General features: G+C 55.5%; 2 protein-coding genes across 2 annotated transcripts; one reads left to right on the top strand and one right to left on the bottom strand.

Moving 5' to 3' along the window:
• The first annotated feature begins 5,183 nt into the window (after positions 1-5,183).
• TM4SF5 (transmembrane 4 L six family member 5) lies at positions 5,184-12,636 on the top strand. Its single transcript, XM_042916657.1, has 5 exons — positions 5,184-5,489; positions 10,624-10,704; positions 11,056-11,192; positions 11,375-11,558; positions 11,636-12,636. Exons 1-5 carry the CDS (start codon positions 5,316-5,318, stop codon positions 11,648-11,650), a joined length of 591 nt encoding a protein of 196 aa, XP_042772591.1. The 5' UTR covers positions 5,184-5,315; the 3' UTR covers positions 11,651-12,636.
• VMO1 (vitelline membrane outer layer 1 homolog) lies at positions 12,560-13,614 on the bottom strand. Its single transcript, XM_042916656.1, has 3 exons — positions 13,429-13,614; positions 13,184-13,299; positions 12,560-12,915 (listed from the first exon to the last, which is right to left on the bottom strand). Exons 1-3 carry the CDS (start codon positions 13,612-13,614, stop codon positions 12,618-12,620), a joined length of 600 nt encoding a protein of 199 aa, XP_042772590.1. The 3' UTR covers positions 12,560-12,617.
• Positions 13,615-13,861: the final 247 nt, after the last annotated feature.

Here is a 13,861-nt window from a genome sequence, read left to right as displayed (position 1 = left end):
GAGTCGGGCGCTCGACCCACTGAGCCACCCGGGCGCCCCTTCTGTTGTTTTATTGTAAGAATACAGTTTATAATATACAAAAGATGTATTCGTCGACTGCTCGTGTTCTCGGAAAGGCTTCTGGTCTATGGTAGTACATCATTCTCAAGTGGGCGGGGTGGGGGGTGGGGGAGATCAGAAGTTACACGTGGGTTTCGACTCCCCACCCCCCCACCCTTGAAGGGCCAATGGGTCGCGACTTTATAAGGGGTTAAGCAGCCTTTACTGCAACGCTTAGGCGCGTCCTCTCCTGGGGGGTAACGGGGAAGAGGTTAAGGAGTCTTCCTTCCCACCTTCCGCCTCCACGGCCTTGACTCCCCCACCGCAGGAAACGAAACGCCTGTCCATTCGGTTCCTGGGACCCCAAACCGAGGAACCACCTGCGATCTTTTTTTTTTTTTTTTAATTTTTATTTATTTTTCAGAGAGAGAGTGAGAGAGATTGCGAGCACCAGCAGGGAAGGGGCAGAGAGGGAGGGAGACACAGAACCCGAAGCAGGCTCCAGGCTCCGAGCTGTCAGCACAGAGCCCGACACGGGGCTCGATCCCACGGACCGCGAGATCATGACCTGAGCCGAAGTCCAACACTCAACCGCCTGAGCCGCCAGGCGCCCCTGTGGTACATCTTTTCATACGCTATTTGCCACTTGTACGTCCTCTTTGGTGAGGTGTCTATTTGGGTCTTTTGTCCAATTTTTTAAACCCCTTGTTCTTTTTATTTATTTTTTATTATTATTGTTGAGTTTTAAGGGATCTTTGTATATTTTGGGGAACAGTCCTTTATCAGATGTGTCTTTTCCAAGTATTTTCTCCGAGTCTGTGGCTTACCTTCCTTCTCCCTCCCTTGACAGTGTCTCTTCCAGAGCAGAAGTCGTTAATATTGATGAAGTCCAGCTTATCAATGATCCTTTTATGAATCATGCTTGAAAGTTAGTTCTACCTTTGAACGTTTGCATCACCTGAACCAACAAATTCCCCTTTTGTTCCAGCAGAGGTGGGTTTTCTGTTATTTCATGTACATTTCTTTAAAAGGGACTCTGGGCACAGCAGGCGATAAGCAGTTGACATCCTGACTACTGTTTAATGTAATTTTTGGAATTTATATATATTTTTTCGCTTTAAAAGGATTTCCTTTCTGAAACTTACATTCAGTTTCATAACTACATTGACGAAAATTATTTACAGTCACGTCAAGACTTCCCCATTTTGGAGTTTTTCTTTGACTACATCTCTTGGTGACTTAAAATGCTTTCTTTAAAAAAAAAAAAAAAAAAAGGAGAAGAAAGAGACACAGTGGAATTTCAAACCCAAGCCTTCTCAGAAATGCAATTCTACTGCCCTTCACACACAGAAAGTACCTTGGATATTTATACAATTAAGTCATAGTTTTGTGTGTTTTTTGTTTGTTTTTTTGTTGTTGTTTGTTTGGTTTTTTTTGTTTTCGCTCTCAGAACTGTAGATGTTGTTCCTCTGTCTTCCAGTATTTAGTACCGCAGAGAAATCTCTAGCCAGACCACTTTTGTTTCTTTCTAGGTGACCTTTAATTCTGCCTACACGTACCCTTCAATGACATGGCTCTTCGGGATGAATCTAGTTTTTTTTTTTTTTTAAATGTAATGTTTATTTTATTTTTAAGAGAGAGAGAGATGGGGGCGCCTGAGTGGTTCGGTTGGTTAAGTGTCCGACGTCAGCTCAGGTCACGATCTCATGATCTCATGGTTCGTGGGTTCGAGTCCCACGTCAGGCTCTGTGCTGACAGCTCGGAGCCTGGAACCTGCTTCAGATTCTGTGTCTCCTTCTCTCTCTGCCCCTCCCCCGCTCATTCTCTGTCTCTCTCTCGAAAATAAAATAAAAATATTAAAAAAATTTTAAAAGAGAGAGAGCGCGCGCCATTGGGGGAGAGGCAGAGAGACAGAATCCCAAGTGCTGTCAGCACTGAACCTGACGTGAGGCTCAAACCCACGAACCGTGAGATCATGACCTGAGTCAGGCGCTTAAGGGACTGAGCCACCCAGGCGCCCCTTCAGTTTGCTTTTCACATTTTCCCCAGGACGCCATGTGCCTTTCCAGAAGCTGACCCAACCAGATCTGCGCCCAAGGCAGCCTCCTCCCGGCACAGGCTGTGAACGGTGGGTCACGGCCACCAGCTCCACAGGGTCTCCGGGAACACTTTGCTCACCCGGCGTCTCCGTCCCATCAGCGTCCCTTCTGCTGCTTTAACTGCTGCTCTCTCTCCGAGTAGAGTGTTTTCTGGAGCGTGTCCCCCGCACGCCTCATCCACATGGGCCCAGTTACCGTCCAGCTCTCCAGTGGGTCTGGGCTTGGATTCTCTGGGCGCATTTGGCGGTTCTGGGCCATTCTCCCTTTTCTCCCCCAAATACATGGGGGCGCCCTCTCATCGCGGCCCTTTCTTTCTCGATACTATGCTCCCGCTTCCCAGAGAGTCCTGGCGAAAACCTTCCTGAAAATCCCATCCAAACCCTAAAGTAAATATTTCTCCAGCGTTCTCCTTTTAGTCTCCAGGATGATGACCCCTTCGCTTGTTTTGCAGAACTTTTTTCAGAATCCCTTTGGCTTTTTTTTTTTTTTAATAAATTTTTTTTTTCAACGTCTTTTATTTATTTTTGGGACAGAGAGAGACAGAGCATGAATGGGGAGGGGCAGAGAGAGAGGGAGACACAGAATCGGAAACAGGCTCCAGGCTCCGAGCCATCGGCCCAGAGCCTGACGCGGGGCTCGAACTCACAGCCCCGAGATCAAGTCACGTCCGTGCTCTCCCAGCTGAGCCAGCCAGGCGGCCCATCCCTATGATATTTTTGCCACTATTTTAGACACACAGAATTGTATAAACGTAACATCAGGAATACCTGTAGACCACCCCTCACGGGCTTCTTTCTCTCTTTACTCACCTAAAAAGCAGACACACCTGTCAGACGCAGTGCTGATGAACCCCTAGACAGATACGTAGATTGCTCTGGATCCCACTCTGCCTGTGGGGGCAGGGCTGAGTCCCTCTCAGGGCGGGCAGTGGGAAGGCCCTCGACTGGGGGACACGATATTGCTCTGACAGTGAACGTCACTTCTGGCCATAAGCTATAAAGCCCAGCACAGAAACCAGCTGTACCGAACCCGTCAAAGGAGGCTGCAGGGATGCAGGGATGGGTGGTTCGGTGGGTTAAGCGTCCAACTTCTGCTCAGGTCACGATCTCCTGGTTCATCAGTTCAAGCCCCACATCCGGCTCTCTGCTGTCAGCTCAGAGCCCGCTTTGGATCCTCTGTCCTCCTCTCTCTGCCCCTACACTGCTCATGCCCTCTCTCTCTCTCTCTCTCTCTCTCAAAAATAATACACTTTTTTTTTTTTTAAGAATACTTTTGGGGCACCTGGGTGGCTCAGTCGGTTAAGGGTCCAACTTCACCTCAGGTCATGATCTCACAGTTCATGGGTTCAAGCCCTGCATGGGGCTCAGTGCTGACAGCTCAAAGCCTGGAGCCTGCTTCAGATTCTGTCTCTCTCTCTCTCTCTCTCTCTGCCCCTCCCCCGCTCATGCTGTCTCTCTCTCTCTCAAAAATAAACATTAAAAAAATTTTTAAATACAAAAATAATAAAAGAATACTTCTGCAATGCTTACAAGCAACTATTACCAGGATTTCAAATATGCCTTCTGGAACACAGGAGAATGCAAAAAAAAAAAAAAAAAAAAAAAAAAAATTAATGAAAAGAGACAGAAAAATTAATGAAGAGACACATCAGAAATAACGTGGAAATGTTTTTAAAGCATTCAGCAAAACCAAATACGAGTTGTCACGTGTCCGTGAATCCGAGGCGGGGCTTTGGGGGAAGTTCAAAGTATTTTCTTGTTCTAGGTACCCTCTGATTCAAGAGGCAAATTCTTCATAGGTTTTTCTCCATCCGGTTGTCTTATAAAAAAGGAGGAGTCCCTCCCAGAGTCTGGCATCCATCTGAGCAGTGAGCTTTCTGCACTGTCCACGCCTCTCTAGTGGCTTCAGTGGGCTGCTTGGAACAGCCACACGAGAGGCCACTGGCTGGACACGGCCGTGTGGCCGTGTGCGTGATGTTCTCAGGTGTCCCTCTGATGTCCTGTCGCCCCGCCTCCACACTCCACATCCTACCTGGGCCTACGCTTTCCTTTCTGCTCCCCACGATGCCCACAGCTGGGTCTCACGCCCCAGGCATGAGCCCCCAGGGTCTCCAGCCCAGGGCCCTGCCCACAGCAGGGGCCTCATGAATGCATCTCCGTATGGAAAAAGATTCTCCACGGTGCAATTGACAGAAACACCTCTCAAACTGGCTCCCTCTCAAACTGGCTCGCCAACACCTTGAAGGACCGATCAGGCTTCAGGCATGGCTTGATCTGCAAGTTCAGACAATGCCATCAGGACTGTTTGTCTCCAGCTCTCGCAACTTCCCCTCGACCGACTCCGCTCCCCAGCAGGCAGGCCTTCCCTTGTGTCGGCCACCACCAGCAACTTCAGCATCCCTGACAGAAACAGGACTTCGAGGACCCCAGGCCGACGACCTAAAGCAGAAACGAACTCTCACGGGACCAGCTTGGATCCTGTGGCCATCACTGAATCAAACACTGAGGCTGGAGGCATAGAATGTTCTAATCAATCAGTCCCACCCTGAGAGACAGGCGGTGGCCTCACCAGGAGGAGGAGGGCTTGATAACCACACAGTGGCAGGAGATGCGGAGGGGACACCGAGGGTCCCCCACCATCCTCTTAGTTTCTTTCCAGGAGGGCCCCTCCCCGGGGACCATGGGAAAGGACAGGGCCACCGCACATCTGCTTAGCGCATCCCTGCTTACAAAACACTTCTCACGCTGTCCCGTTGAATCCCCACGACCGACCACGAGTGACGGGGGGCATCACTACACCCCTTATGCCTGGGAGGCATCCCAGAATCAGGGCATCGGGGCCTGGGCTGTCACACGCGGCAGCAGGCGGGGAGCCGACGGGGGAGGGGGGGATGCAGAGAGGTGTGCACCCAAAGGAGGAAGCACACGCTGACCTCAGGCCACTTCCTGTGTCAGGCTCCCCAACCTCCCACCGCCTCCCCCCTACCCCACGGCAGCAGCCCCTCGGCCTCTGCCCGCTCTCTGCCGGCTCCCCTGCCGCTCTCCCTTATCTCTCTCCCTGCCAGTGCCTGCCACACCCCTGCCCCAACCTTTGAACCTTGCTCCTGAATTATTTTCCTCTGCCGGGAGTCCCTGCGGCTCACTTTCACTCACCCGCTCTCCTCGGAAGCGCCCCACCATGTGCACTGGGAAGTGTGCCCGCTGCGTGGGCCTCACCCTCATCCCCCTGTCCCTGCTCTGCATCCTGGCCAACGCCCTCCTGCTGGTGCCGGGCGGCAAGACCACCTGGACCGACGGCCACCTCAGCCTGCAAGTGTGGCTCATGGCCGGCTTCATCGGCGGGGGCCTGATGGTGAGAGGCCGGCCCGGGGGCCACTCTGCGGGGCTCGGATCGTTGGGGGGGGGCGGACAGCTGCCCGGGGAGGGGTGGCCGCGGCGTGGCGGGGCCCTGGAGCCTCCCCTCTGCCCCCTGAAACGGAGCACCCGCGAGTCCTGAGCTGAAGGTCCAAGGGAAAAGAGGAGGAAGGAGGGAGGGAGGGAGGACGTGCTCCTTGCGCCCCCCCGGCCCCCCTCCCCCGTCCCTGCTGGTGCAGCAGATGCTGAGGACGCCTCCCTACAAGGGCCCGGTGCCGGGTCAAAGTGGGTTATCTGGGCAGGATGACGAGGGACACGGAGGGTGGGTGCGGGGACACTGGGGCCGGGAGCACAGTGGCAGGGGGGTCATCCCACCTGTGGCCCAGTCCGTGCTCCCGGATGCCCACCCTGCACCCCACAAACTCAGAACCCAGGCCAGTGTGGTGGAGAAGGCACCCCGTGTCTGTCAGAAGTGGGGGGAGGGGGGGGGCTCCAGACCCCATCCTCCGAGCCCTCCCTGTTCTGGAAGGTCAGGGTAGTTTAACATCCTCACGGGCCCGAACACCAGAGGTCTCCCCAGCACAGCCCCCCACGTCTCTGATGGACGAAACTCCTGGGGACGGGGCTCACCTTTGCCTGTTTCTCTGGCCACAGTGACACTCCTCCCTCGTCCGGTGTCACACCCACCCTCCCCTCCCCACAATCCAACCAGCCTGCTTTGGGGGAGCCCCCTCCCCCCACCGAGGATGCCCCCCTACCCACGCTCACTCCCAGCTGCGTTCTTCCCACCTCCAGGCCCTGGGCCATTCCTAAGCGACACTACACTACGGGGACACAGGCCAAGTCCCTGCTCTCCCTGAAGCTGGGCCCGTGGTGGGGGACACACACTATCGAGGAAGGGAGAAGGAAGCCCGGTGAGAGCAAGGACGGCCTGTTTTGCTGGCTGCCGTGTGGCACCTGTTGTGTGCCGAGTGCCTAGTCTGGGGCCTTGGACTCGACAGGGGCTTGATTAATAGTCTGTGAACAAAGCAAACAAATGAGCAGGAGGATTTCAGATCGGAGGTCTCACCGAGGAAAGAAAGCAGGACGCTGTCCTGAAGGGCTCCTTCCGAGGGCAGGCGGAATGCCACTGTTCACAGCGTCTTCTTTTTTCATTTTAATCATCACCTACTATCTCCTTTAAATTTCATCTGTAGGCAAGAGCACACTTTTATCTTCTTTTACTGTTTATGTATTTTCGAGAGAAAAAGAGAGAGCAGGGGACGGTCAGAGAGAGGGGGAGAGAGAGAATCCCAAGCAGGTTCCACCCCGTTAGCACAGAACCCGATGTGGGGCTCGAACTCACAACCCCGAGATCAAGAGTCGCAAGCTCTACCGAATGAGTCAGCCGGGCGCCTGTTTATAGCATTTTCGAGGAAGGCCTCGATGAGACGCCATCTGAGCTGCGACCCACAAGACAAAAGTGAGAAGTCTGCCCTGCAGACAGGGGACTGGGAAGTACGCAGCCTCAAGCTTGCACCTCTGACTGCGTGAGAGGCCAGTGCACCCGAGGTTTAATGAGATGCGATCCGGCATGGGCACCGGCCAGAGCACGTCCACCCTTGTGAGGAACGTGAATTTTTATTATGAAGTCAACAGGAAACCAGTAAAGGACGTTTTACCTTGTTTTGAGCCTTCGAAAAATTTTTTGAATTTTTTTTTTAAGTCCTACAGCTAAATGGCCAGATCCTTAGTAGGCAGCTCAATGCGTTTTTACAAAGCGAACCCGCCCATGTACCCAGCACTCCGACCAAGACACAGGTCATTACCAGAATCCCAGACGTGCCTCCCTCACCAGGCGCTACCCCCCACCGACAAGAGTCCCCACTACGCTGACTTCTGACCCGCAGGCTGGTTTGGCCCATTCAGCACTTTACACAAACGGAATCATACGGTGTAGTAATTTTGTGTCTGGCTTCTGCAGCTCAATATATGTCTGTGAGGCTCCTCCTATCATTATAGAGAGTTCTAGTCTGTTATTTCTCGTGCATTCCAGTGTGTGAATATACCACAATTCATTTAAACATCCTACCGTTGATGGATGTTTGGACAGGCTCCCAATTTGGGTTTATTACAAATAACGCTGCTATAAATGTTCCCGTAAATGTCGTTAGGTGAACTTATGTTTGCACTGCTGCTGGATGGATATTTAAGGGTGGAATTGCTGATCTTTTTCTTTTTAAACGTTTATTTACTTTTAAGAGAGAGATCGCACAAGTGGGGGAAGGGGCAGGGGTGGGGACAGAGGATCTGAAGCGGGCTCTGTGTTGACAGCAGAGGCCGATGTGGGGCTTGACTCACAAACCGTGAGATCATGACCTGAGCTGAAGTCAGACACTTCACTGACGGAGCACCCCGAAACTGCTGATTCTTGAGTTTTGCAAGTATTCAGTGCAAATAGATCTTGCCAAAGCGTTTTCGGAAATTCGTATACCAATTTTATTCCCATCAGCAAAATATGAGAGTATTAGTAGCTCCATACCCTGCTGGATTTGAGAAGATCCCACTGGTAGGGCGCCTGGGTGGCTCGGTCGGTTAACTGTCCAGCATCAGCTCAGGTCATGACCTCGCAGTTCATGAGTTCGAGCCCTGTGTCGTGCTTTGTGCTGACAGCTCAGAGCCTGGAGCCTGCTTCCGATTCTGTGTCTCCGTCTTTCTCTGCCCTTCTGCCACTCGTGCTCGGTCTCTCTCTCCAAAAAAAAAAAAAAAAAAAAAAAAAAAAGATACCACTGGCTCCCGTGTGGAATAAGGAGTCAGTAGGTGAAGCAGAACCAGACTGAGGTCACTGAAGTTGTCCAGGAGAGTGGATAGTGGCTGAGAACGGGCCGGTGGCCAAGTAAGCAGATTCGAGCTATAATCCCGGCGTTTCCTTCTATGCTTACAAAGACGCTTCTCTTGGCAGAGTAGACGTAGGCACAGAGTTAAGACAGAGGAGCTTAGACGAGAAAAAGAAACAAAACACTGACTAAAAAAGTAAAAATCTCCAGCAGGTAGGTCATTCGAAATTGGTAAACCCCAGAGGCAATTCTAGGTGTCTTCGGATCTACGAGCTTCCCAGCAAGTGTCCTACCCAGAGAGGCTAAGCCAAGAGGCCAGCGCTGGCCCTAGACTTGCCAAGAGCCTAGGAAGGGGAGAGAGGAAGCATCTGGCAGGAAGCCCATCCAATTCCGCGGGTGTTTCTATGAGGTCCCTACGGATGAGACAACAGAACTTGAACTCTCAGCCCCTCCCCGAGAGAGGAACACAACGCTGGTTCACGCAAGGCACAGATCCAGACAGCTGTGAAATTCCAGAGATGGGCGCCGGGCAAAGAACTCGGCCTGGTGCAACAAGATAAGGCTAGAGCCAAAGTGAGAAGCCTCGAATGCCTTCTAGAGCTCAGCCTTGATGGGCTGCTCTCTGAGGAGACCCTGAGGGATCTGAGCCAAGACCCGTGGAGAGGCGTTTACGCTGGGGGTAGCAACATTACGGCGGAGTGCGCGGCAACGCGGAGGCACAATAGGTAAGGAAACCTGGCAGAGGGGCTGAGACCATCATCCTCGAGGGAGGGGGCTGGGGACTGACCCTGCAGACCAAGGAACAGACAGATTCAAGAACCATTAAAGGACAAGGCGAGAAGACTCGAGGTCTGGCTGGGTGTGGAGGATTCAAGTTGATCAGCCTGGGTGACCTACAGAATATTTCCACCGATGGAAATGAACAAAAAGTCACAGGGAGGCGAACTGGGGGAACCTGGGGGGGAAATCGTGAGGTCAGGAGGAGGCTGGCTGGGGTGAGCTGAAACCTAGACACTGACATGAACGTATCCTTGAGCAGTTACATTTGAAGCTGGAGGTGGGTACTGTTCCAGGCTACAGGTGACACCCTGAGAGGGGACGGGCTCTGTGACGAAGGCCACAGGGAGACAGGAAGACAGAAAAGGCCAGGGCGGTATGTTGGGGAGCCCTACACTTCCTATCAGAGCATTCGCTAACGCTCTCCTCCACCTTCCCCGTAATCCCAGCTCGCCAGACCCTCCAACACCACGATTCCTTCCTGCTGCTCAGGGGACTTCTGGTCATTGTGACCGTTTACTCTGAGCCAGTCTTGACATCAGGCGGACCTGTTATTTCATTAATAAATCCTGACGGGGCGCCTGGGTGGCTCAGCCAGTTAAGCGGCAGACTTTGGCTCAGGTCATGATCTCGCCGTCCGTGAGTTCGAGCCCCACGTCGGGCTCTGCGCTGACAGCTCAGAGCTTGGAGCCTGCTTCCGATTCCGTGTCTCTCTCTCTGCCCCCTCCCTGCTCGCGCTCTCTCTCTTTCAAAAACAAACATTAAAAACATTTTTTAATATTTTTTTATTATGAAATTTATTGTCACATTGGTTTCCATACAACACCCAGTGTGCTCATCCCAACAGGTGCCCTCCTCACTACCCATCACCCACCCACCCCTCCCTCCCACCCAAAAACTTTTTTTTTTTTTTTAAATAAAGCCTGATAGGGGCGCCTGGGCGGCGCAGTCGGTTAAGCCTCCGACTTCAGCCAGGTCACGATCTCGCGGTCCGTGAGTTCGAGCCCCGCGTCAGGCTCTGGGCTGATGGCTTGGAGCCTGGAGCCTGTTTCTGATTCTGTGTCTCCCTCTCTCTCTGCCCCTCCCCCGTTCATGCTCTGTCTCCCTCTGTCCCAAAAATAAATTAAAAACGTTGAAAAAAAAAATTAAAAAAATAAAATAAAATAAAGCCTGACAACAGCCCTGTGAGGTGGGTCTGGAAGACCGAGAGATGCATCAATTCACGGAGGGTGTTGGCATGAACCCCAAGCCCCCTGACTCCGGTTCAGGAGGGCCCCTGCTGTGTGTCAAGATTTGCAGAGGACATCATGATATGGGGCCTTACCTCGTGGAGGCCATGTGAACACAGATAAGTAGACACATAAATAATGATAAATTGAGGCAGAGCCCCAATGCACTGCCGGGGCAGTAGAGAGAAGGTCTTCCTACAGTCCGAAGGGCTGAGGGCATCCTAAGCCCCCCCAGGAGGAGGTGAGCGCCGAGGCAGGAAGGTGCTGAGAACGGGCGGGGGCCGGCTGCCACACTGTCCTTCCTCCACAGGTGCTGTGTCCCGGCATCGCCGCCGTCCGCGCAGGGGGCAAGGGCTGCTGCGGCGCGGGCTGCTGTGGAAATCGTTGCAGGGTAAGATCCCAATCAGGGCGGGATTCGGGGTTGGGTCTCTGCACAGGTCTTGGGGACCTGAGGCCACGGTCCCCCCCCCGGCCACAGGAGCTCCCCTGCGGAGTCCCGGGCACCACCGCGCCCCTCCGTCGCCCCGCCAGCTTCGGCCTCGGTGGGCCTGCGGTGGGGACCGCGAGCCCCGGGGACGTCGGCGGCCGCCGGCGGCCGCGGGCCCGCGGGGTCGGCTAAGGCCCGGCCCCGGGCCTCGCCGGGAGACGGATTCTCCACGAGCCTCGAGCCGGGCGAGGGAAGGTGCGCGCACCGGCGGGGCGGGCGCGGCCCCGCTCACCGCGCCGCGCACCCCGCATCCAGATGCTGCGCTCCGTCTTCTCCTCGGCCTTCGGGACGCTGGGCGCCATCTACTGCCTCTCGGTGTCGGGAGTCGGGCTCCGAACTGGACCCAAATGCTTAATAAACGGCCAGTGGGACTACCACTTCAAAGACGTCCCGTAAGGCTTCGCGCGCCCCCGCCGCCCCTCGCCGCCTGCCTTTGCCACCCGCATCGGGAACCCCGGCGGGGACCGAGGAGCCTGCCGCCCCCCACCCCCGCTGGGCGCCTGCGCGGGGCCGGGGCTGGGGGAGGGCCCTCCACGCGCCCTCGCTCTCTCACGTGACCCCGCCCCGCCCGCAGAGGCTCCTACTTGCGCAACCGCACGCTGTGGGACGCGTGCGAGGAACCGCCCCGCGTGGTGTACTGGAACGTGACGCTCTTCTCGCTGCTGGTGTTCGTGTCGTGCCTGGAGCTGGTGCTGTGCGGGGTGCAGCTGGTGAACGCCAGCCTCGGCGTCTTCTGCGGCGACTGCAGGAAGAAGGAGGTGGGGCGGCGCGGGGGGGAGCCGGGGCGACGACCTCCTGGCTCCCTGGCCGCGTCCTCACCCCGTCTTTCCCGCAGGGCGCCGCTTGCTGAGGCCCCACCCGCCGCCCTGCTCGCTCTCGGACGCCGCCGGCCCTCCCCGCCCTGGAATAAACCTCTGAGCTCTCGTGCGCATGCGCGTCTCAGGTTGCTCCCAACGCGCTGGGGGGGGGGACGTCCCAAGGCCTCCAGACACGCCTGGCCTCGGGGCGCTCCTCTGTGGGCCCCCGCAAGTTTTCTTAACACGTAGTTACTGAGCCGTTGGCGTGCCCCCGAATACGGTGGTAAGCAAGACAGGCACGTTCTAGGCGCTCAAAGAATTTCACGTTCCAGGGGAGTGAGATGGGCACGTTTTTTCAAAGGCAATAGATGACTTTCCTTTTTAAAAAACACGCTGGTAATGGGCTAGGTAGTGGCTGAGGGAGGGACGTTTTGAAATAAGATGAAGTCCGAGAAAGTGAAATTTTGAAGCGGAAATTTGGTGAACGGTCTAACCGTCCGGATAGCCAGGGGGTTCCGGCAAGAGAGAAGCAAGCGTGACGGTCCTAACTTGGAAATCCCTACATCAAAAGCCACTCTTTGACTTTTGTAGGGAAAAGGAGAATGTGGAAAAGACAAGCTAGAGTAAGCCCTAGAAAATGAAAACTCAAGGTGTCCTAGCGTTTGGTAGAACCCAATTTGGCGGAAGTTTCTCAATCTGAGGTCACTGGTGCTTCCGGAAGGAAACAGTCTGGGCTCTTAACCAGGGCGATGTGTCTGCAGACGCCCTCAGAAAGACGGACTTCCTTAATTGCACGCAAAATTGTGTTTAAGGGCATTTTCCTGGGTTGTGTGGGTCCGTGACTTTCAGCAGCCTGCCTGGACTCCCCAGACCGAACCCGAATTTGGGCCTGGCCCAGTGGTGGGCTGGGAGGAAGACTAGGACGCCGTTTCCTCCACCCCCGAAACAAAGGAGACCAAAGCCAAGACGGAGAAGCTTTAATAGCGAGAGGTGGGACTGGCTTCGGGGCGGGCGACCCGGTCAACTCCGGCAGCAGAAAAAGCGCACGTCGTTCAGGGCGGTGTCGTCTCGGAGGCCCCGCGGCCGCTCGACCTTGGTCTGCAAACCGCACACGCCTTTGGGGCAGGCCTTACTCCACTCTCCAAAGTCGCCCCAGGCCAGGCCGGGCCCCTCCAGCTCCGTGCCGTCGGAGCAGCGGAAGCGCAAGTTGTTGGCTGCCGTGTTGTCCCCGGGGGCCATGGGTGCCTCCACGCGAAGCGAGAAAGCCACGAGGAAGCCACCGCCGGGACACCACTGTGGCTCACTCCACGCGCCCCACCTACGAGGGCGGGGGAGAAGCGATGCTTCCGCGGTTGCCCCGCCCCGCCCCCTTCCCAGCCCCGGGGACGGGGTCTTGCCGCCAGTTGCTACGCGCCCCGGGGTGCGTTGGGTGTGGTCACCTGACCAGGGAGGTCTTCCACCCAGTCCCCAGGTCGACACTGCCCCACAGCCCCAGGGGGACATTCTAGCCCGGAGGGTGTGTGTGTGTGTAACGCAGGGGAAGGGCGTATCCAAATTCTCGGGGGCCCTTGGCCCGCGTCCCGCACCTGCCGGACTGGGACTCCACCACCTGCGTGTTGCGCTCCGCGTTCCCGCGTGAGCAGTGCAGTCGGATCCCGTTCAAAGCAGTGTCGTCGCCAGGAATGCCTTGGGGGGGCTCCACCTGGGTGGGGAGGAGAAGAAGGGTAAGGACCTGTGAAAACACTGCCATCCTCTGTTCCCCAGCAGCGGGTGGGGAGGTGAGGGGATGTGCATCTTCCCCCTCCTCAGAGATCTCAGCCTGAATCCCCACCTTGAGCGAGAACCCGCTGGCGAAGAATCCATCGGGACACATCTCAGGCCAGGCCCAGTCGCCCCAGGGTCCCCCGTTGGCCACCTCGATGACCGACGTGTAGCCGCTCAGGTGGTCGGCTGTTGCATGTCCGTAGCAGGTGGCCCACAGCAGCAGCAGCAGCTTGGCTGAGGCACCCTTGTCCATCCTGCAGCCTCTGAGAGCCGGGCTGGGCCCCTTCTTGTAGATTTATATTACCTCTGCCCCTGTGAAGTCTCCGGTTACGGAAGGGCCTCCCGGATTAAGTGACACCCGAAACTAATCTGCTCCCAGAACCCTGCAGACTCCATTCTCTGCTCTGGGAGACGGAGGCTCCCCTCTCTGGAGGAGGAGGAGGAGGAGGAGGAAGGGCAGAGAGAGGGGACCAGCTGAGTTAACCACCACCTACAGAGCA

The sequence above is a fragment of the Panthera leo genome, chromosome E1 (genome assembly GCF_018350215.1).
Source record: "Panthera leo isolate Ple1 chromosome E1, P.leo_Ple1_pat1.1, whole genome shotgun sequence".
In the NCBI taxonomy this organism is placed as follows: domain Eukaryota; kingdom Metazoa; phylum Chordata; class Mammalia; order Carnivora; family Felidae; genus Panthera; species Panthera leo.
The sequence above is the reverse complement of the archived record's forward strand: the minus strand, read 5'-3'. Positions and strand labels throughout refer to the sequence as shown.